Source organism: Mustelus asterias, chromosome 8, assembly GCF_964213995.1.
Source record: "Mustelus asterias chromosome 8, sMusAst1.hap1.1, whole genome shotgun sequence".
NCBI lineage: Eukaryota > Metazoa > Chordata > Chondrichthyes > Carcharhiniformes > Triakidae > Mustelus > Mustelus asterias.
Genome location: NC_135808.1, coordinates 112,085,806 through 112,112,853, shown reverse-complemented (window position 1 = coordinate 112,112,853; position 27,048 = coordinate 112,085,806). Strand labels below are relative to the sequence as shown.

The 27,048-nt window shown below is 41.4% G+C and overlaps 1 protein-coding gene across 20 annotated transcripts in view; it reads left to right on the top strand.

Moving 5' to 3' along the window:
• st3gal3a (ST3 beta-galactoside alpha-2,3-sialyltransferase 3a) overlaps positions 1-27,048 on the top strand; it is a 523,890-nt gene that overhangs the window by 200,580 nt on the left and 296,262 nt on the right. For all 20 annotated transcript variants that reach the window (XM_078218767.1, XM_078218753.1, XM_078218760.1 and 17 more), the window contains one exon: positions 2,102-2,194. In XM_078218767.1, coding sequence (XP_078074893.1) covers positions 2,102-2,194 — 93 coding nt within the window. The remainder of the gene's footprint in view (positions 1-2,101; positions 2,195-27,048) is intronic.

Genomic DNA, 27,048 nt, shown 5'->3' with positions numbered 1-27,048 from the left:
TGCTGTCAGTTTGTGCCAGTAGAAAGGGGCCAGCAAAATTGCAAATAGTTCAGTGCCAAGCGCAAAACCAATTTTTAGGCCCACACGCTATTTTGCGGGATTGGTACAGTCTGCGTCAGGCGCACCCCAGTTGGATAATTGCCCCATTATCTGCAAATCCCTCCCTTGCCTCTGTTTGGCAAAGTTTATTGCTTTCTGTCACTTTCTGGCAACCTGTAGGATTCTTCAGCTCAATATCTGCAAATTTGTCATAATTTCCTTCTTCCCACAGCAAAGGGATACAAGCTTCTGTGGTATAAATATGCAGTAATAGTTGTGTTGGCAATGAGTTGCAAATGCTTATTCAATCAAATTGTTTTGATAACATTGTAAACCATGTGAGCAAAACATGTATGGGTTATAAATATCAGGAAATTAAGATTGAATTGAGATAAATTGCTTGATTCTGACACAAAATATTTGACTCGGGTGTACAAAATACAGTTGGTTTGAAGCAAAATCTTTTTATTGGTCTTTTAGATAGCAAGGCTATTATTATGCATATTAGAGGTGCTGTGACATCTATAAGAACATAGGAATTAGGAGCAGAAGTAGGCAAATTCAGCCCTTCGAGCCTGCTCCACCATTCAGTCAGATCATGCCTGATCACTCCCTGGTCTCAATCCACCTCCCCACCTATTCCCCATATCACTTATCCTTTTTTAAATTAGAAATATATCTATCTTCTTCTTGAAACCATTCAACAATTCAGACTCTTATCGGGCTATGGGGCAGTGAGTTCCACAAATTCATCACCCTCAGCGAGTAGTTCCTCCTCATCTCACCTTTATATCTACCGCCTCTCAACCTATACCTGTGGCCTCTTGTTCTAGATTGCCCCATAAGTTGAAACATTTGGGGTACGTTTACTCTATCAATCCCTTTTAGAATTTTATGTATCTCAATCAAATCCTCTCTCATCCTTCTGAACTCCAGCAAGTATAAGCCCAAATTGTTTAATCTCCCCTCATATGTCAATCCTTTCATCCCCAGAATCAGTCTGATGGACCTCCCTCTGAACTGCCTCCAATGCCACCACATCCTTCCTCAAATAAGGAGACCAAAACTGAATACAGCATTCCAGATGTGGTCGCATCCTCATTCCATACAATTACAACAATACTTCTCTACTTTATACTCCAATCCTTTTGCAATAAATGCCAACATCCTATTTGTCTTTTTTATTACATGCTGTACCTGCATACCAACTTTCTGCCTAGTTTACTTGGGCCAACCCTTTCCTCAAGCCTGTATAATTACCTCTGCCCAACGCTAAAGTTCTAGTATGGCACTCTGCCTTCTCTCAGTCAGTCTGAATCTGAAATTCTAGCACGCTGTGATCACTCTTTCCGAGAGGATCTTTAATGATGCTCCTTAAAATCTGCCTCACCTCCCCTAAAATCGCCTCCCTGGCACAGTATTAATTTTTGTCCATCACATGAAGTGCCTTGGGATATTTTACTATGTTACAGGTGCAACAGAAATACGAGTTGTTGTTGATGTGTCGGATTATGGATAATCAGTTTAAGATCATGGCAAGGATGCAGCAGCAATTTTAAGATGATAATAGGAATGAGGCAAATTATAAGGAAAGGCTAGAGAATCGGAGGCTTTTTTCATTGGGACATAAAAGGTTAAGAGGAAGCCTGAGTGAGCTTTCTAAAATTAAGGGGCTCTGAAAAGACAAATTGAAAATATATTTTCACTGGTTGAGCAGCCAGGAAGTAGAGGTATGCATTGAAGACCAAAAGAATGAAAGAAGAGGATAGGAGACTTTTTTATTGTTATAACAATGTTTATCAGAACATGAAATATCTTACCAGGAGCAGTATTAGAAGCAGAATCCATCAAGTCTTTTTAGAAGGTAAGTGGATAAATAGTTGGGGGGAAAAAGGGTTTGGGAAAAGTGCAAGGAAATGGCACAAAGTGAATTGTTCTTTCGCAGTCCAAGAACGATGGCCTGAAATGGCATCTGCTTTAAGCATTCAAAATTCTTTTTGTTTGTGTCTTGTAGCATTGTGTTACTCATCCTATTTATTATTTTATCTCTCTCTTTCTCCAGCTCAACAGAATTAAACTCTAAAAATGGAAATATCACAGAAGGTGGCTGTAGAAAAGGATTTGCCTCCGCACAGATGACAGCAATCTTCCCAAAGTAAGAAATCATTGCCACCAGAAGTGCTTTCCCATTGTTTTCCCCACCCTGCTTTTAGAGAAAGCTGTGTGGTGGACTGACCATAATACCAAGTGAATGGTGAATATAGGATCCCTTTATCTTTGCAGCTGTATATACATATTTAACTGTATTTATTTTTCAACATGCAGCAGCAAGAGCAGCCTGTTTGGTTATTCATTAATTTGCTGTTTGAGAAACTCACTATACACATTTGCTGCTGAATTTGCCCATATAATGTTGACTGTACTGTGAAGAACATTTTGATGTGTCTTCAGGATGTGATAAGGTGCTACATATGGTATCATGTATGACCAGCAAAAGGAGTTGAGTCACAATTTAAATGATAGTGTTAGTATATTTGTGCAGTCGTTTGGAGTCTCTAGCAGAGGTACAGTCCACAACCTGTAAGCGTGATTAGAAATTACAGTATGGGGAAAATTAAGTCTACAGATGACTCTACTGTCTATGGCTATTATGATGCTTGTTGGTCTTGATGTGTTAACACATTTTAATTGCAAAGCTGTTTATGTTATTCTCACAAAAATTACTTTCTTATACCTATTCATTGATCATCATTGCATTGAATCTCGCTGGCATCCTTGTCATCTAATTGGCTGGTGACAAACTTTGAATTCACTGTCAGTGACACCTGTTTGTGGAAGCACTGCTTTGGTTTCCTTTGACCTGTAAATAGATGAAAAACTTTTAACACAAGTAATCCTATTCGCCCAGCATGAAAGGCCCCTAACTGTTTCTGAACTGGGGGTGATAATGATTGACCACTCCACAGCCAGTCAAAGGTGTACTTGGATCCTCCCACTCACCTTGTCAGTTCTGGTTCTATTTTGCCTGGGCAAGCCTGGGCTTGCAAAATCTCACTAACTGTCCCGGCCTTTTGGCTAAGGTCAAGTGTAGTTATGCGGATGCTGCACTTGGTTGAGGTCATTAGGTTACATTGAAGCTCCATATGTTTCATATGAAGCAATTTTTAAAAGCGGTATCTCGGCCTTTTGGCTAAGATGCAAATGAGCTCAAGTCTTGGAGGAGGAATTGCTTTCCCTCCTCCAATCAGCTTGGCTCATGTAGATCAGGCCCAGGACAGAGTAAATGGTCGCTTGCCCTGTCTTGCCAGCCTGGATCGGAAATGTCTCAACTTGTTGAGACTCTGAATTTGGACTTGATTTGATTGAATTGGAAAAGTATTTTAAAAAACTGTCCCGGCTGGAGACAATTCACACCTCTTTAACCTGTGCTTAACCCTCACTCCACTCACATTGTCTGTGCCTTTAAAACTTGATTACCTGTAAAGACTCGCATTCCAACCATTATCTTGTAAATTGAGTTTGTGTCTGTATGTGCCCTGTTTGTGAACACAACTCCTCACTCACCTGAAGAAGGAGTGACACTCTGAAAGTTTGTGCTACCAAATAAACCTGTTGGACTTTAACCTGATGTTGTGAGACTTCTTACCCCAGTCCAACGCTGGCATCTCCACATCTATTTTACTGAAGCACATGTGAAGGAAGGAGCAAGAGTTAAACCATACAAGCTGCTTCATCATCTGTTGACTATTGCTTTTAATAAACTATATAATTTATAGCCTGAATTACAATTTGTGAAATGTTAACTCTTCCATTAGGAGATCACAATGTCTTCTGTTAGATCATTAAGCTAAGTACATTGCAGATATTATACAGGAAAGGACATAGTTTGACTCATGGGGAACAAGTATTTGTTTACATGAACAATTCTTCATGCTGAGCAGGGAAAAGGTTTTTCAGTTGTATTTGGAAATGTAACAGATTTATTAATTAGGGACTTTATGGATTGCGGCTGTTCAAGAAAACAGCTTACCACCACCACCTCCAGGGCAATTAGAGATAGGCAATAAAGATTGGCTTAGCCAGTGACACCCACATCCTGTGAAAGAATTTTAAAAACTTTTGGGTTTTGTAAAACAGACAAGAAAAATAGAAAGTGCTGTGAAAAACTTGGGTGTCTTATTTGACTGTAAGGCTTTTCAAACAGATTTCAACTAAAATCTGAGCTTGGTTGCCACCTTAGAAGCACAAGCTAAATAGAGGCAGTTCAAAAAGCATACAAGTATCACTGTAACGTTTTGAGTTTTTGCCCTGAAAAGATTTTGTGTAATACCTTCCTGCACAGAAGGAAGCAATTCAATCCATCATGTCTGTGCCAACACTCCCCCTGCGCTTTGCCCACTATACCCCTGCAGTTTTTCTTTTTCTAGCACTTATCCAATTCTCTTTTGACTGTTGTTATTGAATTTGCTTCCATCATCCTTTTAGACATGGCAAATTATTGTGGATGCTGGAATCCGAAACAAAAACAGAAAATGCTGAAAAATCTCAGCAGGTCTGAAAACATCTGTGAAGAGAGAACAGAGCTAACGTTTCAAGTTGATGACCCTTTTTGTTTCGAATTCCAGCAACCACAGTAATTTGCTTTTATATTATTGTTCTCTCTCCACAAATGTTTTCAGAGCTGCTGAGATTTTCCACAACTGTTTTGTTGTGTTAGTGGCATAAAGCTTGAATCGAGAGGATTTTTTATTTAAGGTGGTGACATTAATCGGTGGTGTCATGAATGTGCCTAGTAACAAGCAATACCAAGAATGTAACAAAACTAACAGGTCGAAGTCACCAGCATTTCAATAGGCATTTCACAAGATGTGAGTCTCCCAGTAACAAGATTAACAGGCTTTAGACAGACCAGAAGAATACATCTTCATGCTAATCAGAAACATCTTAATCAGACAGTTGGACCATCAACAGTAAGCATACGTATGTTAATCTTTTTAGAGCTACAGAAGCTGAGGGGATAGCAAATTTCAGAGAGAACGATCAAAAGGGAAAATAGTACAACTGACAAAACTTGGGGAATGAGTCAGGCAGATTCCACTTAGCAGCCCTGAAGCCAGTCCTCGCTGGCAGACAAGAAGCAAGAATGCTGAAACCTTCGTGGAGGCATTTAAAACCATGGGGGGGGGATCCTCCCACCGCAACGGGCCGGGACACATCAGTGGAGGCCATTTAACATGCTGCCCGTTGGGCTCCATGGCCTCCGCACATCTCTGGGCCTGGATTCCTGACGTTGTCAGCTCCGCGCCGATTTTAGGCTGATTGAAATACTCAAATCAGTATTTTAATCTCATTAGCGGGCCGCGGAATGAAGTCTCTGGAATGAAGTCCCACAAACAGGGAGCAGGCGGCTGACCCTGCTGGAGTGAAGGGAGGCCATGGAGGCCCGCCCAGGAGGTCGGGTAGGGGGGCGGGGGGGGGGGTGTGTCCCCTGGGCATTGCTCGCCTGGCAGCCTGGAACCCTGACACTGCCTAAGGGGCAAAGTGGCACTGCCCACCGGGCATCGGGCAGTGCCAAAGGGCCGGGGCCAGAGGGGGGCCTATTGTTGGGGGGGCCTATGGGGAGGGGGAAGATCGGTAGAAGTAAGGGGTCCAGCTGCCACTCTGTATAGGGATCAGTGGCAGAGGGAGGGAAGGCGCTGATCGGGGCTGACTACTTGGTTGGGAGGTGGGGGGGAACATGACACCGGGAGAGGTTCGGGAGGCCAGTGATCGTGGGGTGGGGGGATTGGAAGGGCAGCGATGCGGTGTTGCGGGGCTGGCCAGCGATTGGGAGGCCGGCAGTATGGGGCTACTGCGCATGCTCTGAACTCCGCTATGACAGATTGGCGCATGTGCAGTGGCCCATTCAGTGCTATGCTGCCAGCCTCTCCAGCAGAAATAGATCCCTCCCCTAGATTTTCAGTGTGAATCTCCCTGAGGCGCTCTGCAGTGCACGAGATTCATTTTGAAAATCCTGCTAAAAAAGCAGCAGGATTTACTCCAGTTTTTACACAAATTCAACAGTTAGAATTTTTTTGGGAGAATATCTTTATAGATATCCCATATCTTTGCTGAACCGAGAAGAGACGTTTTCCAGAATAACTCCTCAGTTGTGTATAATGTGGTAACTGTAAGCTGGCCTTTACTTATAGATCAATTGAAGTGGATGTTGTTTGGGATGGGGGAAGTCTTGAAAGAGTTCAGATCACTTAAATATACTTTGGATCAAAAAGGGTAATTTCTACATAAACTATGTGGGTGTGTTTAGTAGTTCCTATACATAATTGTCTTGGATCATTATAACCCTGTTCGTGTCTTTTCTTTATTGTAATAAGTAGTATTTAATATGTGTTATACCAAGACTGGGCTGGTTACTTTCTTACTGGGTCTTCCACGTAACTCCTCACACCATGCCTGTGAACAAAATTATACCCCACCACAAACCATTGCTCCAAGTTGGAACACCCTTGCAGATAACATCAGCCAGGTTTGCGACAGTGGTTTGATGAAGGAGAGCCAAAGCAGAAGTCAGAAATCTGCTTCACCTTTTGAAAGAAGGCAGCCAACAGCAACTTGCTATTATGAAGCACGCCATAGTAAAACACCTTAAGAAACTTCACAGGAGCATTATAGGACAAAATTTGACACAAAGCAACATAAGGGATATTAGAACAGGTCAGTGACAGGTTTTAAAGAGCTTCTTAGAGGTGGAGTGAGATCTGGAGATACTGGTAGGTTTAGGGAATGAATTCCAGAGTTTAAGGCCTGGCCAATCAGAGCAAACTGTTGGAGCAATGCATAATATAGGCTAGAAATGGAGGAATACAGAATTCTTAGAGGGATGTTAGGCTGGAGGGGGTTGCAGAGATCAGGGAGGTGAGGCCATGGAGGAGCTTGAACACAAGGATGAGAATCTTTTAAGTTGAGACTTTGCTGAACTGGGAGACATGTAAATCGGTAAGCATGTGTGATCGATGAATGGGACCTGGTGCATATTAAGATATGGGCAACACGTTTTTCGATCAACTAAACTTTACAGAGACTGAAAGATGGGAGTATGTTGGGACATTGAGTGTGGAGGTAACAAAAGGATGGATGAACAGTTCGGCTGTCGGGCTGAGAAATGGACAGGGCTAAGCAATATAATGGACGTGCAAGTATTAGGTTTTGCTGATAGAAGGTTTAAAGGGGGGAGAAACTCAGCTCAGAGTCATATAGATTGCAGAGATCCTGGAATGGCTAGGAAGGCGTTAGTGGCTAGGGAAAGGTGCTGAAGTCAATGGCTTTGGTCTTGCCGATATTTAATTGGAGGACATTTCTGCTCATTGAGTACTAGCAGCATGACAAATCTGAGGCAGTGGATGGTTTGAAGGAAGAAACGGTGTAAAGCTGGGTGTTGTCAGGATGCATGTGAAATCTGATTTATTTTTGATGTTGTGAAAGACCATGTGTATATGACAAATTGGAAGGAACCAAGAATAAATCTTGGAGGAACTGCAAAGATAATGGTGAGAGAATGGGAAGAGTAGCCATTGCAGAAATTCTCTGTCTATTACTGGATGGATAAGAATGAAACCAAGCAAGCGAAGCTGCTCACAACCAGAATGGAAAGATGTTGGCTCTGTACTCAAACTGTGCCAAAGGCTGCAGACAGGTTGAGAAGGATGAGGAGATATTGTTCAAAACAATAACATAGAAAGTAAAAGGCGGTGGTATAGTGGAATTGTTACTGGACGAGTAATCCAGAACATCAGTAGCATATGTATTAATGAAAAGGCAGTAATGAGCAATTTTTACCATTACAAAATAGACTGTGAGAAAGCTGAAAGCGAGGAAGCCTATTGAGAACGCATTGAAGAATATGTTTCCGAACGGTGCGTCTCTCGCCTACTGAGAAAAAAAATCCTTGCTTCAATTAATTCTGGGAATTAAAATGAGATAAACAATTAATCTGGTTGGGAAAACAATTGGATCTCAGCAACTACATGGTTATATTCAAATTGAAAATATAAAAGGATAAGGACGAGAAGTAAACAAAGACCTGAATTTATGTAGTGCCTTTCCATCTCATTGCTTTACAATTAAGCACTTTGAAATGTGGTTGTTGTTGTAATGGAGGAACCTAGTAACCAGATAGTATTTTAGCAAAGTAGTGTTGATTGAGGGATAAATATTGGATAAATAATATTGGAATAACACTTTTACTTTGCTTCAGGTTTGTGCCATAGGATCTTTTACATCCACCAGAGAGTAGCCAGTGCCTTTAGCACTTCCGCCAGTGCAGCATGTTTTAATACTGCCTTGGAACGATCTTGGAACTCGAAACTCTGCAATACAACTTGAACTCATAACCCGCGCTTGGAGATGAGGGTAATACCTCCTCTGCCATGTTTGACATAAAAGTTAAAGATGGAAAGCTAAAAGGGGAAATAAATATCGTTTAGTGAGATGAGAATGGATCTGGCTCAAGTTAATTGTAGGGAGTCATTGACAAAGGGACATTAATTTGTCATGATTGAGGAGAGGCAGAGACCACTGCATCTTTTACAAGGAAAATTTATGAATATTTGAAGCGATGGAAGATACAGAACTATGTGAAGAGAAACAGGAAAGAGATTATTTTTGGATTTCTCTATAAAAGTTGGCACTGACACAATGAGCTTAAAAGGTTGCCTTCTCTCGTATAAACTTCTAAAATTCTAAGGATTTGCTCCATAATGAATAGCATTTTTGGCAGATTTTAAGACTGGTATATTTTTTTCAGTGATCGTAGCACATGGTTGGAGGTACAGATTTGGTAGAACGTGATTCAAAGACCTCTTGCAATCTTGCATCGCATGCTTGCTTTCAGTGGCTGGTGTACAAGGATACTGGTGTATCAGTATCAATATTTCTCAATCTGTCACCATTTAAATAATACTCTGGCTAACAAATATTTTCATTGTCTTCCTTGATAGATGTTCTTTCAGACAAGGGTACCGAGTGCTGCAGAACCTAAGCAAGTAGTTGGAGTTCAAATACAGATCAGTCGTAATCGAATTGAATGGTGCAATAAACTCAAGGAACTTAAAGGCCTCCTTCTGTTTCTTGAGACCCCTCAGTAGAACCCAAACCAATGGAACAATATAGATTCAGACTCTAAAAATTGAATGTTGGAATTTCTTACTTTAATATCCTGTCCTTCCATTTGTTTTAAGTAGCCACTTCTATGAAGGTGAATATATAAAGTGCAGTTATCTTAATTTTGGCTTTGTGTCTCTCATGTTTAGCATACCACCCTTGTTTGTTTGTGCCCCCCCCCACTGTTGCCGGTGTTTTGCCTTTCTGTGGTGCCTATTATGGCTATGACTGACCTCTACTACCAGCAGTATCTCTTAAATCATTCTTCTTCACATGCAGTAAGAAGACATTGAAAATGAAGTTAAATATTTCTTTCCTTCAAAATATGGCGTTATGTTTGAATAGTTATCAGGAATCTACCAGATATTTTCATTTTCAATCAACTTGTTTCTGCTTAATTTCTTGACATATACACAGAAAAGTTATTGCTGAAAGAATCGAAAGTTCTTTGAATTGACCATTATAATGGTGAAACAGTAAAACGTTTTGTATATTATGTTACATCGTCTGAGGGATCGATTAGGGGCACAACTGAGACTTTGGGGTTTCACTAAAGAGACCCACTGCAGTTTAAAATGTTATTAGAATCTGGAAATGGTCCCTTGTTTTATTCATTACCTAGAACAGATGGTGCTATCGAGCAGATTTTGCTGATTAGATCAGTACTTTATGGAAACAAGGTTCTTGTCAGAGCCTCGCATTGACTTGGGAGAGACAGCCTTCCTTTTGTTGGCTCACATCAGCTGTATTGAAGCCATGCAGTGTGTTTTCTTTTACGTGTCACAGCTGTCGTATAAAATCCAAGATATAGTTTAAAAGAAAATTTGGCTAACATGGTATTTGTCTGCCTCACCTCTGTAACACTGATGATGAAAAAGGTAATGGGAGAGGTGATTTAATAAACATAGCAAGGCAGATGTCTGTTATACATTTAAAAGCTTGAGCCATATGGTGGACTGAGGCAATATGTTAAGTTCACTGAGGCTCTTCTCTGTCACAGAGTAACTTTTTTATCTCGGTTTGAGAATCAGCACAATGTTGCCTGCCTCTTCTTGCAGCTAAGAGATCTGGATCCCTTAAAACCTACCTCTTCGACCTAGATTTTGGTTACCACTCCTAATATCTCTTTCTTTAGCTCAGATTTCATTTATCTGTTAATGCTCTTTTGAAGTCCTTGGGGATGTTTCATTAAAGATTCAATATAATTTCATGTTCTTCCTTGCTGCACCACTTGCTCCTTGCACTTGCACTGATGCCAGTCTGAAGTATCTGTGTGCAGTGTCCACTCCTTGCTGCTGTACTGTTAACTAGTTCTTCTACTTATTATATCCTGCCATCTGTAAAGCTGTACCTCAGAATTTCTGCAAGTCTGGAAATGACAGTCTTCAGCAAGCTGGTAATTATTTGTCCATTAAGTCAGGAGCATTATAGTGCCAACCAGCCTGGTGACAGACAGGACATGAATTTGTGTTGGCAGTTAATAGATGGATACCTAATTAGAATTAACTGCCACCTTGCCCATTTTAACTCCTAATGCTTCATGCTTTTTTTGGCAAGGTAGACAAAATTGCTTTATCTGCATGACTAGACGTTGAGGTCTATATCATATCAACATCCCAGGACATTTACCAAGGGTGGTTTACATGCACTGTGTAGGTCTTTATTTTAAGATTCTGGAACGTTTCTTCTTGGTGCAAATGGTGATCTGGGTTCTGTTTGCTGATAATACATTGTACGAAACACATGATTAACTCGTACTTATTAATCAAATGCAGATGGAGTGACAACGTGTTATGATTTATAATAGAGGGGAAAAGGTGCTAGCTGACATGCTCCTGTCAGTACTATGCCAATTTAACTGCAATTATAAACAGAAAGAAGCAGCTCATGCTAAACCAGCATCTGCTGAAGTTCTTCAGCAACACGCAATATCTGGGCACCTCCCTAGGCATTACTTTTCTGATTGGCACAATTTTAAAGACAGCCTTAAGCCGTTCATTTTAATTGGTGCTAAAATGCTGTGGATCAGAAAATCTAGGTTAGTTAGTCTCAACTGACTAAATGCTTGCTTGATATGCGTGCCACTTCTATTATGCCAGAGATGAATGAGGACAGAATATGTGGCTAATTTTCTCACAATTTATAAGCAGGAAAAAAATCACTCTCCAAAATTATATGAATATGAGAATTCCACCTAGAGCTCGGAGATAGTTAATTCCAAAAAGGAGTAATGAATTGTGGAGGTAAAGAACAGTTAGGCTAATATTAGTGGATCTGATAGATTTTTTTTGTGTGTCTCAAGTGATCAAGGGATAGATATGGCGAGCAGGCGAGAAAGTGGAGTTAAAGCCAAAGATCGGCATGATTGTACTGAATGGCAGAGCAGGCTATTCCTGTTCCTATTTCTTATGCTCTTTTGTTGCTAGTTGCCAGTGGAGAAAATGCTCAACAGGCATTTCACGGTGCATTTAAAGATCTATTACCACATCACCAATAGTAATAATCTACATGCTTTTGTGATCAAGTTTTTGGGGTTCAAAGAAAAACAGATAAATCTATGCCCCTTCAATCTTTTAAAAAGGACTGTATGAATATATGGATGGGAATGAGATTGAACATTGTAATGCAAGTACAGTTTGTGATCAGCACGTTATGTGATCACATCTCTGAAATAAGACTTCTGCAGTCCCATTGGGATCCTGAAAATACGGCTTGTGGAATGAAACTGATGATGATTGAAGGTGAAGTTTATTGTAATTTTACATCAGTAGCCTGGAGTTTCCCTTGATGGAAGATGGAAAATTTCAATGGATTGTTCTTAGAAATACTACCTACAATTCATCTTTCAGAAAGTTGAAGATATGTAGCACGGGGCAGCTGATAAAAACCGCTTGATAGACTTTTCTCATAATATTTGATTATTGTGTTCCATTTATTCCCACTGGGCTTTCTGTTCATTAAGGAAACTTGTAACCATCATTATGTTCTTTTTTTTTCACAATTGCTGTTAACTGGAGTATGATCATAGAACATAGAACATTACAGCGCAGTACAGGCCCTTCGGCCTGTAAAGCCCCTCTAACCCACACTATTCCAATATCATCCATATGTTTATCCAATGACCATTTAAATGCCCTTAATGTTGGCAAGTCCACTACTGCTGCAGGCAGGGCATTCCACGCCCTTACTACTCTGAGTGAAGAACCTACCTCTGACATCTGTCCTATATCACCCCTCAATTTAAAGCTATGTCCCCTCGTGCTAGCTATCACCATCCGAGGAAAAAGGCTCTCACTATCCACCCTATCTAATCCTCTGATCATCTTGTATGCCTCTATTAAGTCACCTCTTAACCTTCTTCTCTCTAACGAAAACAACCTCAAGACCCTCAGCCTTTCCTCATAAGACCTTCCCACCATACCAGGCAACATCCTAGTGAATCTCCTCTGCACCCTTTCCAATGCTTCCACATCCTTCCTATCATGCGGCGACCAGAACTGTACGCAATACTTCAAGTGCGGCCGCACCAGAGTTTTGAACAGCTGCAACATGACCTCCTGGCTCCGAAACTCAATCCCTCTACCAATAAAAGCGAACACTCCGTATGCCTTCTTAACAACCCTATCAACCTGGGTGCCAACTTTCAGGGATCTATGTGCATGGACACCGAGATCTCTCTGTTCATCCACACTACCAAGTATCTTACCATTAGCCCAGTACTCTGTAATCCTGTTACCTCACACTTTTCCACATTGAACTCCATTTGCCACCTCTCAGCCCAGCACTGCAGCTCATCTATGTCCCTCTGTAACCTGCAACAACCTTCCGCACTGTCCACAACTCCATCGACTTTAATATCATCCGCAAATTTACTAACCCATCCTTCTACGCGCTCATCCAGGTCATTAATAAAAATGACAAACAGCAGTGGCCCCAAAACAAATCCTTGGGGTACACCACTAGCAATCTCCTTTATGTAAGTTATATGAAGGGTTAAAACTGGCATAGTGTCTTAACATAACAGGCACATTCCAAAACTAATTAAACAATCAGTAGTCCCTGTTCTGCCCTTTCTGGACTAATACATTCTATTTTACAAGTGATATTTGAGTTCATATTTTTCTGTCAGTGTCTATTTTTTCTTTCTATATCATACAGTTACAGTGGTGCTGTTTTGTTCCAAGAGCAATTTCTATTGATCCAATTTTCTCATTGAGGGGGAAACACGAATTAGATGTATGCTGCTATTGTGTAAAAAAAATCACAGTTGTTTTCTTCATAGGACTGTCGATCTTCGAACACTGCAAATTTACAGAATATATCAAGTTGAATGCATCCCTGTATATATCCTATTCCATTGCCAGGAGAGACCCATCAAAGGTGGCAGCACAGTGGTATACAGTCAAGAGCGTGGCCTTAAAAGATCTTAACATTGAGCCCTTCACCCCACGATGTCTCAATGCATCAGGTTAAACATGGGTGAGAAAACCTCCTGTTGATCACTGTGATGAACTCCGAAAAAAAAGAGAGGAAAATCTTGCCTTTTGGAATTCAGGAACTACAATTCTCAGCAGGCCTTTACAGGCTTGACGTATGTACTGACCATAGAATGGCTGCAGATGTGCAGTTCTCTTTTTTTTTGGTATTTGGGTTTTCTGCACTTGTGTCAGCTGGAGAAGGGCTGCATATGCACAGTTGGTGAACTTTCTCATTTCCAGACCGGGAACTTGCCCTGCACACATGCACAGTCTTTTTTTGTCTTCAAATCAGGAAGCCAGCTCTGCACCTGTGCAGAAGTAAAATGAGAAAGAAAGTGAAACAACCGTAAAAGGGTCAGGTGACTGGATGAGCACGACATGAGAGGAGTACAGGAAGCAGGTCCCAAAACAAAGAAGGTCCCAAACCAGAGAGTGGGACAGAATAAGGTCCCATGAAGGTAGTCTAGTTAAGGGACAAGAACAGGAGTCTGAAAGGGCTAAAGTTAAAAATAAGGAACAGAATTAGAGATAGCTGCAAAGAGCAGACTTGAAGTAAAGTGGTGGAGCAGTGGTATTCTGCTTGGCACAGTCAAACAACTAAAAGTGCGTAGAAGGTGCAGCTTGAATGCATATAGAGATCCAGGGGAAAGGAACATTGGAAGGAGAGACTGAAATCTTGGAGGAGGATCCTTGTTGAAGACGTCAGAGTGAATGTTGTTTGAGAGAGAATCCCAAGGCAAGGTATTTGAACATGAAGATTGAAAGTTCTGGTGAAAAAGACAGAGTTTCAGCGAGATCGGTTGACTCAGAATTTGGTGGCAAAACTTGGTTTTAGAGTGTAGTGAGTCTGACCGCAATTAGTTTAAAAGTACCGCATGCTTACCATGAATATTAGAGAATAATATAGAAATTGTAAATGATGTTAACATTTGTAATTTGTAAAGGTATAGTTGGGGTGAAAGTCTGATTTGACTAATTTACTGGTGTTTATATTGAAAAATTTCCAATCTTTTTGTCCAGTGTAATATGGTTCAAAGCTACGTTTCACACTGGGATCTGGGTTTTCCAGTATTAACATCAGCTGGGATCATAATATTACCATAGTCTGCTCTCCCTCAAATGATGAATCAGTACTACTTGTTGAAAACCACTTGGAAGCAGCGCTGAAGGTTGCAAGTGCATAATGTGTACTCTGCGTGGGGGAGAGATTTCGATGTCCATCACCGAGTGGCTCAATACCACCACTGCTGAAGCGTCCTTGTGGTAGGTGGTAAAATAACCAACACAAGGGATAAAACCTATTAATCTCCTCATTAATTTTTCCACCTGTCAGAGATGCATCATCTATCCATGACTATTGGTCAGTAACCACTGCGTGGTCCTTGTTTTGACAGAATCCTGTCTTCACACTGAGAACACAATCTGTCATGTGTCATTGCCACCATGCTCAATGGGATAAACTCAGAACAGTTCTAGCAGCACAAAACTAGACATCTGTGCTTCATCAACAGCAAGGGAATTGTAATCCAACACATTGTCACCCCAGAACCCCAGTCTCCCATTACTAACAAACTAGAGGAATTGGCCCTGGTTCAATGAAGAGGGTAGGAGTAAACATAGAAACATAGAAAATAGGGGCAGGAGTAGACCATTCGGCCCTTCGAGGCCGCACCACCATTCAATATTATCATGGCTGATCATGCACTTTCAGTATCCCACTCCTTCTTTCTCTCCATACCCGCTGATCCCTTTAGCCACAAGGGTCATGTCCAGCTCCCTCTTGAACATATCTAATGAACTGGCCCCAACAGCTTTTTGTGGTAGAGAATTCCACAGGTTCACAGCTCTGACTGAAGAAGTTCTTCCTCATCTCAGTCCTGAATGGCTTACCCCTTATTCTTAAACTGTGACCCCCCTAGTTCTGGACTTCCCCAACATTGGGAACATTCTTCCTGCATCTAGCCTATCCAGTCCCATCAGTGTTTTATATATTTCTATGAGATCTCCTCTCATTCTTCTAAATTCCAGTGAGTACAAGCCCAGTCGATCCAGCCTTTCTTCATATGATGTTCCTTCCATTCCAGGAATCAGTTCGGTGAACCTTTGCTGGGCTCCCTCAATAGCAAGAATGTCCTTCCTCAGAGTAGGAGACCAAAACTGCACACACTACTCAAGGTGTGGCCTCATCAAGTCCCTGTATAACTGCAGCAAGACATCTTTATTCCTATTCTCAAATCCTCTTGCTTTGAAGGCTAGCATACCGTTAGCTTTCCTCACCGCCTGCTGTACCTGCATGCCAATCATCAGCAACTGTTCCACCATGACACCCAGGCCATGTTGCACTTCCCCTTTACCTGAACTGCCACCATTCAGATAACAATCTTCCTTCCTGTTTTTGCCACCAAAGTGGATAACCTCACATTTATCCACATTATATTGCATTTGCCAAGTATTTGCCTACTCAGCCAGCCTGTCAAGTCACCCTGCAGCCTCTTAGCATCCTCCTCACAGCACACACTGCCAGCTAGCTTAGTGTCGTCTGCAAATTTGGAGATATTGCATTCAGTTCCTTTGTCCAAATCATTAACGTATATTGTGAATAGCTGGGATCCCAGCACTGAACTCTGCAGTACCCCACTAGTCACTGCCTGCCACTCTGAAAAGGACCAGTTTATCTCCACTCTCTGCTTCCTGTCTGCCAACCAGTTCTCTATCCACGTCAATACATTACCCCTAATATCTTGAGCTTTAATTTTGATCACTGATCTATTTGTGGGACCTTGTCAAAAGCCTTTTTGAAAGTCCACATCACCTTTGTTCACTCTACTGGTCACATCCTCAAAAAATTCCAGAAGATTTGTCACGCACAATTTCCCTTCAGTGAATCCATGCTGATTTGGACTGACCCTGTTACCGCTTTCCGCTCAGTTATTGCATCCTTAATAATTGACTCCAGCATTTTCCCCACCACCGATATCAGGCTAACCAGTCTAGAATTCCTGGTTTTCTCTCCTTTTTTAAAATGTGGGTTTACATTAGCTACCCTCCAATCCACTGGAACTCTTCCAGAGTCTATAGAATGCTGGAAAATGATCACCAATGCATCCTATTTCTAGGCCACTTCCTTAAGTACTCTGGGATGCAGAACATCAGGCCGTGGGGACTTATTGGGTTTTAATTCCAGAAATTTCCCCAATACAATTTCCTGACTAAGGATTTCTTTTAGTTCCTCCTTCATACTAAACCCTCTGTCCCCTAGTATTTCGGGAAGGTTATTTGTGTCCTCCTTAATGAAGACAGATCCAAAGTATTTGTTCAGCTGGTCTGCCATCTCTTTGTTGCCTATTAAGAATTCACCTGATTCAAACTGTAAGGGACCTACATTTGTCTTCACCAGTCTTTTTCTCTTCACATATCTATAGAAGCTTTTGCAGTCAGTTTTTATGTTTTCTGCAAGCTTACTCTCATATTCTATTTTCCCTTTCTGAATTAAACTCTTTGTCCTTCTCTGCTGGATTTCAAATTTCTCCCAGTCCTCAGGTTTGCTGCTTTTTCTGGCCAAGTTATATGCCTCTTCTTTGGCTTTTAACACTATCCTTGATTTACCTTGTTAGCCATGGATGAGCCACCTTCCCCATTTTACTCTTACGCCAGACAGGGATGTACGGTTATTGAAGTTCATCCATGTGTTCTTTAAATGTCACCATTGCCTATCCATTGTCAACCCCTTAAGTATCCTTTGCCAGCTTATCCTATTCAATGCACGTCTCATACCATCAACGTTAGCTTTCCTCAAGTTCGGTACCCTAGTCTCAGACTTAACTGTGTCACTCTCCATTTTAATGGAGAATTCTACCATACTATGGTCAGTCTTCCCCAAAGGATCTCGCACCACAAGGTTGCTAATTAATCCTCTCTCATTACGCAATACCCAGTCTCAGATGGCCTGCTCTCCAGTTGGTTCCTTGACATATTGAGAAAACCATCCCTTATACATTCCAAGAAATCCTCCTCCATTGCATTGCAACCAGTTTGGTGAGCCCAATCAATATGCAGATTGAAGTCACCCATAATAACTGCTGTATCCTTACTTACTGCATGCATCTCTAATCTCCTGCTTGGTACCATCCCCAACCTCATTATTACTGTTTGGTGGTTTGTGCACAACTCCCACTAATGTTTTTTGTCCTTTGGTATTCTGCAACTCCACCCATACAGATTCCACATCATCCAGATTAATGTTCTTCTTTACTATTGCATTAATCTCCTCTTTAACCAGCAACGCTACCCCACTCCCCTTTAAGTACCAGGTGTGCTTAAAAATGAGGTGCAAACCGGGTGAAGCTACAATTTAGGACTGCAAGCATGCTAAATAGAAGCAGCATACTTTGGACAAAGCTAAGCAATCGTACAACCAATAGGTCGGATGAAAGCTCTGCAATCCTGCCAAATCCAATCATGAATGGTCATAGATAATTAAACAACTAATGGGAGCAGTAAGCTCCATAAACATCCCAAGACAAGACTGAAGAGTTTGCAAATAAACCAGATGACCCATCTCACTGTCCAGTCCCCATCTTCACAGGTTTCAGTCTTCAGCCAATTCAATTCACAGAATCCCTACAGTGCACAAAAGGCCATTCAGCCCATTGGCTCTGCATTGACTCTCTGACAGAATATCTTACCCAGCCCCCCTCTGCCACCCTATCCCTGTAACTTCACACATTTCCCATGGCTAATCCATCGAACCTACTCATCTTGGGACACTAAAGGGCAATTTAGCATGGCTAATCCACATAACCTGCACACCTTTGGACTGTGGGAGGGAACCAAAGCATTGGGAGGAAACTCCACACAGACAAACACACAAGGCCGGAATTGAATCTGGAGCTGTGTGGCAGCAGTGCTAACCACTGTGCCACCTTGCAGCCCTGCCCACAACAAGCAGAGAAATTAAATCTGGCCAGTTGAAGCCCTATTAGTTTATTCTCAATCATCAGCAAAATGATAGAAGGGGTATTAAGTGCCATTTAACAATGCTGGTTAATGCTCAGTTTGCTCTATGCCTCAATACTGTTGTGTTCCAAGCATGGAGGAAAGAGCAGAATTCCAGATGTGAGGTGAGAGTTAGTTCCCTTGATGTCAACAGTATTTGACTTAGTATGGCATCATGGAGTCCTGGAAAATGAAGTTTGTAGGAATCTGCAAGGAACATTTGCAGTAGCTGGAGTCATAACTAGCACAAAGAAAATGTTTGTAGTTGTCCCAGGGCTGAGAGAGTCTAACTGTTGCGCCTTGCAATTCAATGGCCTTACCATCATATGAAAGGAAGACCTGGAGGCAGTCAGCAGCACTTAAAAGACTGGGCAAAAAGGGAACCCAGAGGCAGTTAGTAGCACCTAGCTTATTCAGCCTCCAGTGTTTGGTCCTAACTTCAGTAGGGAAAGAAACTGATTACTGAGTAACTGGTAAGTTATCCTCCTTGTTATGGTATGGCAGAGCAGCTTGGACAGGTGGAATGTGCATCCTGTGGAATGTGGGAAGTGATTGATGCACCATGTATCCTAAATGAGCAGAAAGTGTTACCAGCTGCAGAAGCTTGAATTTTGAGTTTCGGAATGGTGGCTGGAACTACTGTGGTACGTCCGTGAGGCAGAGAATGACTTGGATAGCACATTTAAAAGTAAAGTAAAGTTTATTTATTAGTCACAAGTCGGTTTACATTAACACTGCAGTGAAGTTACTGTGAAAATCCTCTAGTCGCCAGACTCCAGCGCCTGTTCGGGTACACTGAGGAAGAATTTAGCATGGCCAATGCACCTAGCCAGTACATCTTTTGGACTGTGGGAGGAAACTGGAACATCCGGAGGAAACCCGCGCAGACATGAGGAGAATGTGCAGACTCCACACAGACAGTGACCCAAGCTGGGAATCAAACCCGGGTCCCTGGCGCTATGAGGCAGCAGTGCTAACGACTGTGCCACTGTGCCACCCCGGTGGGGCGGGAGGTAGGGAGGTAGTCACACCATAGGTTAGGAGCATGCAGGCAGAGAGGGAATGGGTGACCGCCAGGCAGTCTAATAAAGCCAGGCAGGTAGTGCAGAGATCCCTTGCTTGCTAATCTGTTTTCCATTTTGGTTACTGGTGAGGGTGATGGTTCCTCAGAAGAGTACATCAAGAGCCAAATCTGTGGCACAACTGTTGGCTCAGCTGCACAGGAGGGGAGAAAGAAGAGTAGAAAAGCAATAGTGATGGGGGATTTGTTAGTTAGGTGAACAGATAGATGTTTCTATGGCTGTAGACGTGACTCCAAATGCTTCCATGGTGCTAGAATCAAGGATGTCATAGAGCGGCTGCAGGATGTTCTTCTGGGGCGGGTGAACAGCCAGATGTCATGGTCCATCTTGATGCCAACAACATAGGTAGGAAGAGGAATGAGGTCCTGAAACCAGATTTTAGCGAGTTAAGAAATAAAAAAGCAGAACCTCAAAAGTAGTAATTTTTGGATTACTTCCAGTGCCACGAGCTAATGGACATAGGAATAGGAGGATTGAGTGATTAAACATGTGGCTGTAGAATTGGTGCAGGAGGGAGGGCGTCAGATTTCTGAATCATTGGGGCAGATGTATAAGATGGACAGGTTGCACCTTAGTATGAGCAGGACTAACATCCTCATGGAGGTTCGCCAGTGCTGTTGTGAAGGTTTTAAACTAGATTGGCAGGGGCAGGGGAAACTGAGAGGAATCTCAGATTGGAGGGGAACAAAACTAGTAACAGGAAATAGAAAAATAGTAAATGAAATTCGAAGGCAGGCATCAAATAAGACCAGAATGTGCAACAATAATAAAAAGACAAAGTTAAGGGCACTCTATCTAAATGCATGCAACAAAGGGTGGCACAGTGCTTAGCACTGCTGCCTCACAGCACCAGGGACCCGGGTTCAATTCCGGCCTTGGGTGACTGTGTGGACGTTCTCCCCGTATTTGCGTGGGTTTCTTCCGGGTGTTCCGGTTTCCTCCCACAATCCAAAGATGTGCAGGTTAGGTGGATTGGCCATGTTAAATTGCCCCTCAGCATTAGGGGATTAGAGGGTAAATACATGGGGTTGCGGGGATAGGGCCAGGGTGGAATTGTGGTCGGTGCAGACTTGATGGGCCGAATGGCCTCCTTCTGCACTGTAGGGATTCTATGGTTTTCAATGGTTATGATTTATTTGTTATTACAGAGATGTGGTTACAGGATGACCAAGATTAGGAACTGAACATTCAAGGTCATTTGTCATTTAAGAAGGATAAGTCAAAAGGAGGTAGAGAATCAGTGTGTAGTGAGAGAGGATCTTAGATTGAAGGATTCAAACGTCATGGTGGCACAGTAGTTAGCACTCCTGCATCACAGCGCCAGGGACCCGGGTTCATTGCGGTCCTGAGTGTGGAGTTTGTACATTCTCCCTGTGTCTACATGAGTTTCCTCTGGGTGCTCTGGTTTCCTCCCACAGTCCAAAGATGTGCATGTTAGGTGGATTAGAGTTATGGGGATAAGGCAAAGCGGAGGGTCTGGGTGGGATGTTCTTTCAGAGAGAGGGTGCAGACTCGATGGGCTGAAAGGCCTCATTCTGCACTGTCAGGATTCTATGGATTGTAGAATCAGTTTGGGTGTAGTTAAGAAATAGCAAGAGGCAATAAATATTGGTGAGAGTTGCTAATTGGTCACCAAACTGGAATCTTAATGTTGAGCACAGTAAAAATCAGGCGATTAGAACTGCACGTAACATGGGTAATACAGTGAGAATGGGCCGGAATCAGCCCAGATTTATTAAAGTGAAATCATATTTGACAAATCTGTTGGTGTTTTTTGGAGTATGTTATCAGTAGCATAGATAAAGGAGAACCACTAGATTCGATGTGTTTGGATATTCAGAAAACCTTTAATAAGGTTCCACACAGGAGGTTAGTAAATAAAATTAGAGCAAATGGGATTGGGAGTAATGTGCTTCTGTGCTTTGAGAATTGGTTAACAGACAGAAAACCAAGTAGGAATAAACAGGTCATTTTCAGGATGGTAGACTGTTACTGTCTACTGCAAGGATCAGTGCTTGGGTTACAATTGTTTGATTTGATTTATTATTGTCACATGTATTAACATACAATGAAAAGTATTGTTTCTTGCATGCTATACAGACAAAACATACCGTTCATAGAGATGAAAATATGAGAGTGCAGAATGCAGTGTTACAGTCATAGCTCGGGTGTAGAGAAAGTTCAACTTAATGCAAGGTCAGGCCATTCAAAAGTCTGACAGCAGCAGGGAAGAAGCTGTTCTTGAGTCGGTTGGTACGTGACCTCAGACTTTTGTATCTTTTTCCAGAAGGTGGAAGAGAGAATGTCCAGGGTGTGTGGGGTCCTTAATTATGCTGGCTGCTTTGCCGAGGCAGCGGGAAATGTAGACAGAGTCAATGGATGGGAGGCTGGTTTGTGTGATGGATTGGGCTACATTCACGAACTTTTGTAGTTCCTTGCAGCCTTGGGCAGAGCAGGAGCCATACCAAGCTGTGATATAACTAGAAAGAATGCTTTCTATGGTGCATCTGTAAAAGTTGGTGAGAGTCGTAGCTGACATGCCAAATTTCCTTAGTCTTCTGAGAAAGTAGAGGCGTTGGTGGGCTTTCTAAACTATATTGTCAGCACAATCTATATAATCTATATCACAATCTATATAATGGATTGGCTATACTAAATTGGCCTTCAGCATCAGGGGATTAGAGGGTAAATATGTGGGGTTGCGGGGATAGGGCCTGGGTGGGATTGTGGTTGGTGCAGACTCGATGGGCCAAGTGGCCCATATATCCTATGGTCTTTTAAATGACTTAGATGTGGGGACCAAATGTAATGCTTCCAATGACATAAAATAAGGTAGGAATGTAAGTTGTGAGGAGGATGCAAGGCGGCTTCAAGTGGATTTAGACAGGCTGAGTGTGCAAGAACATAGCAGATGGAATATAATGTAAATAAGTGTAAAGTTATCCACTTTGGTAGAAAAAACTGTAAGATGGAGTGTTTCTTAAATGTTGAGAGATTGGGAAGGGTTGATGTAAGGGGAGGCAGTGGCGTAGTGGTATTGTCACTGGACTAGTAACCCAGGGACCCACAGAAATGCTCTTGAAACCCCAGTTTGAATCCCACCATGGCCCAAGGTGAAATTTTAATTCAGTAAAAAGCTGGAACATAATGTCTACTGACGACCATGAAACCATTGTCGATTGTCATAAAAACCCATCTGATTCACTAATGTCCTTTAGGGAAGGAAATCTATCATCCTTAATTGGCCTGGCCTATATGTGACTCCAGATGCACAGCAATGTGGTTGACTTTTAACTGCGCTCTGAAATGGCACTCAGTTCAGGGGCACTTGAAGATGGGCAAGAAATGCTGGCCTAGCCAGTGAAGTCTACATCTCATGAATGAATTTTTTAAAATGTCCAAAGGGACCTGGGTCCTTGTTCATAAATCACTAAAGGCTAACATGTAGGTGCAACAGACAATTAAGGAAGCAAATGGTATATTGATCTTCATCCCGAGGGGATTTGAAGACCGGAATAAAGATGTTTTGCTGCAATTGTGCACTGAAGCCAGATATGAAGCACTGTGTACAGTTTTGATCTCTTTACCTAAGGAATGATATTGTCTTGTTTTTATGTTGCAGGTTGACCAACAGCATAGCTGTAACCTAATTTTATTACGAACAGATTTTCAGAACATGAACACATAATTGCAAGGCATATGAAGCCTTGTTACAATCTTCCCTTACATGTACTATTGGACCTGCAACCCCCAGGTCAGATGACCCCCATGAAGTACAGAATATACTGTATTGTATCTAATACTGGCGCCCACGACTACCACAATCGCCCTATAATTATGATATTTCCCTTTTTTTAAAAATAAAAAACTTCAGACTAGTTTCTGTTAGAACAAAATAGGCTGTGAGCTACTCAAATATCCACGGTCTGTTACTTATTTTGTCGCACTCTGTTTTAATCAGCCTATTTTGTCTTTTTCTCAACTCTTGTATGTCTAGTTTTTTCACAATTCTTCCACTTGACATTCTGAATGATGACAGATGATTTTGAAGGACAAATGGTAATTTATCTGCTGTCATATGATGTGCCTTGTTGATATACAACAGTATGCTGTGCTTGTATCACATGCAGCTTGTGAGTAATTTTGAAAAATATTCTTTTGAGAAGATCCAGATACATGGCTGTTGCTGCTATTTCAGCCACTTACCCATGGAGCATCATTAAAGCTACATTTTTGACCCAGCTTAGAATTCCCACTGCTTTAACCAAAGGGCCTTTTGCGTGCAGCAAATCCATAATAATGACAAGTCAATCGACATCAAGAGAAGTAGTTCAGAGGTTCTGACATGTAGAATGCACCAATTTAAATAGATTTACACATGCAACAGTAAGTGGTGGCAATGACATTTGATGTGGGTTTAATATGGGTCAAGAACTGAATTTGTTATTTAAGATGCAAACTTATGGCGAGCGGTGTTTGCAAACTACAGTAATTACAGTCTAAACATCTCTTATGCACTTAGAAAGTCAGTTAAGTTATATAGAAAAACTATATTGAATATTGCAATCATATTATTTGCTCCCAACTGGTTTGCACTGCATAAGATATTTTGCACTAACAAAACATTTAGATAGCTGTGCCAATTCTATTTTTATGCTTTTCAGCATTTCTACCCAGAAACAATTATTTTTAAGTCAAGAATGATGATGGGTTTTTTTAACCTTCATAATAAACTTCATATATTTTCACTCGCACAAATAGAATAAGCTAAAATAATGTGCAGCTGAGGCATGGAAAAAGTGGCACGATCATAACATTGATTAGTGCTTAAGAATATACATTATCAAATATAATGACTGGGAATTCTATGGCAAGTAACTCACCTCCTGACTCCCCAAAGTCTCTCCACCATCTACAAGGCACATACAGGAAGTGATCGAATACTCTCCACTCACCTGGATGAGGCAGCTCCAACCACACTCAGAAAGCTTGACACCATCCAGGACAAACCAGGCCACTTGATTGGCACCATATCCACCATCTTCAATGTTTACTACTCCCACCACCAATACACAGCAGCAACTATACATCTATAAGGTGTGCTGCAACAACTCACTGAGGCTCCTTCGACAGGACCTTCTGAACCTGTGACCTCTACCATCTAGAGGGACAAGAACAGCAGATGCATGTGAACACCACCACCTGCAAGTTTCCCTCCAAGTCACGCACCATCCATACTTGGAACTATATCACCATTTCTTCACTGTCACTGAGTCAAACTCCTGGAAATCCGAAACAGCACTGTGGGTGTCCCTACGCTACATGGATTGCAGCGGTTCAAGAAGGCGGCCCACCATCCCCGTCTCGGTCAATTAGGGATGGGCAACAAAGGATGATCTAGCCAGGGATATCCACATTCTGTAAACAAGTGTAAAAGAATATTAAATGATGCTTGAATTGAATAACTTAAGCAAGGGTTACCATCTTTTCAAATGCTGAAGGACATTGTCTTTAATGACATTTAAGGACATTGTCTGATTGAGACAGGATGCATACTTGAAAGGAGTAATTTTGACAGAAGGCTCCCAAAATTCCACTTGAGATCAAAGTAGAAATCTGGAGTACCTCTTGAGTTTACAAAATGTGGTGATGCCAGGATATTGTTGGGATTTCATCCTTTAAAAAAAATTTTTGTTGTTGAATTTTGCCTGCAAGAGGGGATAGTGAGAGTGATCTTCCAACCCACTCAATGTCAAGGGAGTACGTTGAAATTTCCAGGTTACCTTAGGAATTCTATTCTCTATGCATTTGTAGGTTCTCAAGCCAATTTCCTGCTCACTGGTAGTAAAGTGTAAGCTGTGTTGATGCCTTTGGGAAGACCCCAAAAGGTTCCCATAGAAATTATAAATCAAAACAAAAATGCTGGAAACTTTCACTCTACAGGTCAGACAACTGTTGAAGTTTTGAGTTGCTCTGCTTTACACACAAGCACCCTTAACTGGTTCACATACGCTTTGTATATTTATATTGCTATTCCATTTGGGATGTGATCTGAATATTCTTGCTCAGATAGATTTAGGAAGATTGTTCTGCCATCCTTCTCTTGTTAAGAGTGTCCCTAAATGAATTTTATGGCTAAGGCAATCGACAAAGATTCCTTTAGTTCTTTTTTTGATTTGACTCTCATCTGGAGATGCATCTACTGTTTATTCTGATAGAAAGCATGGCAAATTTTATAAGTAGATATCAAGCACGCACAACCAAATTATAAATTTATTAAATTTCTAATGCACTCGAGATGTTTTTACAAGGTTTTGGCCACTGAACTCCCTGCACACTGCTCATAACTAGCAGAGACTGTTTTTGTTCAACCTTGTCCTGAGGTCTTCACTCATGTATGGCTATATGGGTTAGGTCGGACTTAGGGATTGTATATGTATATTGTTGTCAAATTCTTGGCGGAGAAGTTGAGTAAGTTATGATACAAGGTTTGTTTTTTTTGTTTTAAATTGTAGCTTGGATCAGGGAACATGTTTGTTCTATGAGATTGGTCATGTAACATTTTCTGTGGTGATAAAGTACCTTGTAGTTATATTGATGTTGCAGTGTATTATCTAAGTCTGTGCATTTGTTGATGTTAATAGGCTGGATGGCTATTGGTTCTGTTTGCATTGAAGCCTGATATTGCTCTTTAACTTGTGTTGTCTTTTGGAACTGGATTAAAACTAACCTTATTATACTTAGAATCATTACCAGATCAGAGAGAGGAGATCTGTTCTGTTTGCATTGAATTTTTGCCCTTTAAACCCAGAGGTAAAATTTGCTATTAATAGAGACATTTAATTGGCAAGGAGTATTTCCTAATTCATTGTGTAGACCTGTAATTTATTTTGAACAGTTAAGTTTTGAGGTTTGTTGATATCCATAATCAGTGCTGATGTCACTAAATTGAAGGGAGATGTTGTTTTAAAAAATTGTTCAGTTTCATTTGGCAAGAGTTACTCAAAACCTGGAACTCTGACAATCTCTGGTTCGTGTTTTTTCATGTACGGGTTAAATTTAGTTATTCTGAACACTGTAAAGTAGAGCCAATCGTAAAGAGCGCGATAGTCCAATTGGACTGTGGAATATTCAGAATAGCTAAACCTTAACAATACATGAAAAGCACTCGTCCTTATGAATGTAAGTTAGATGATTTGCCACTCTTTTAAAGCAGCAGTCCCAAAGAGCTCAGGGTCCGTTACCATTTTGTTACTGAATGCAGACTTTTTAATATATAGACTTAGTTGTAATTT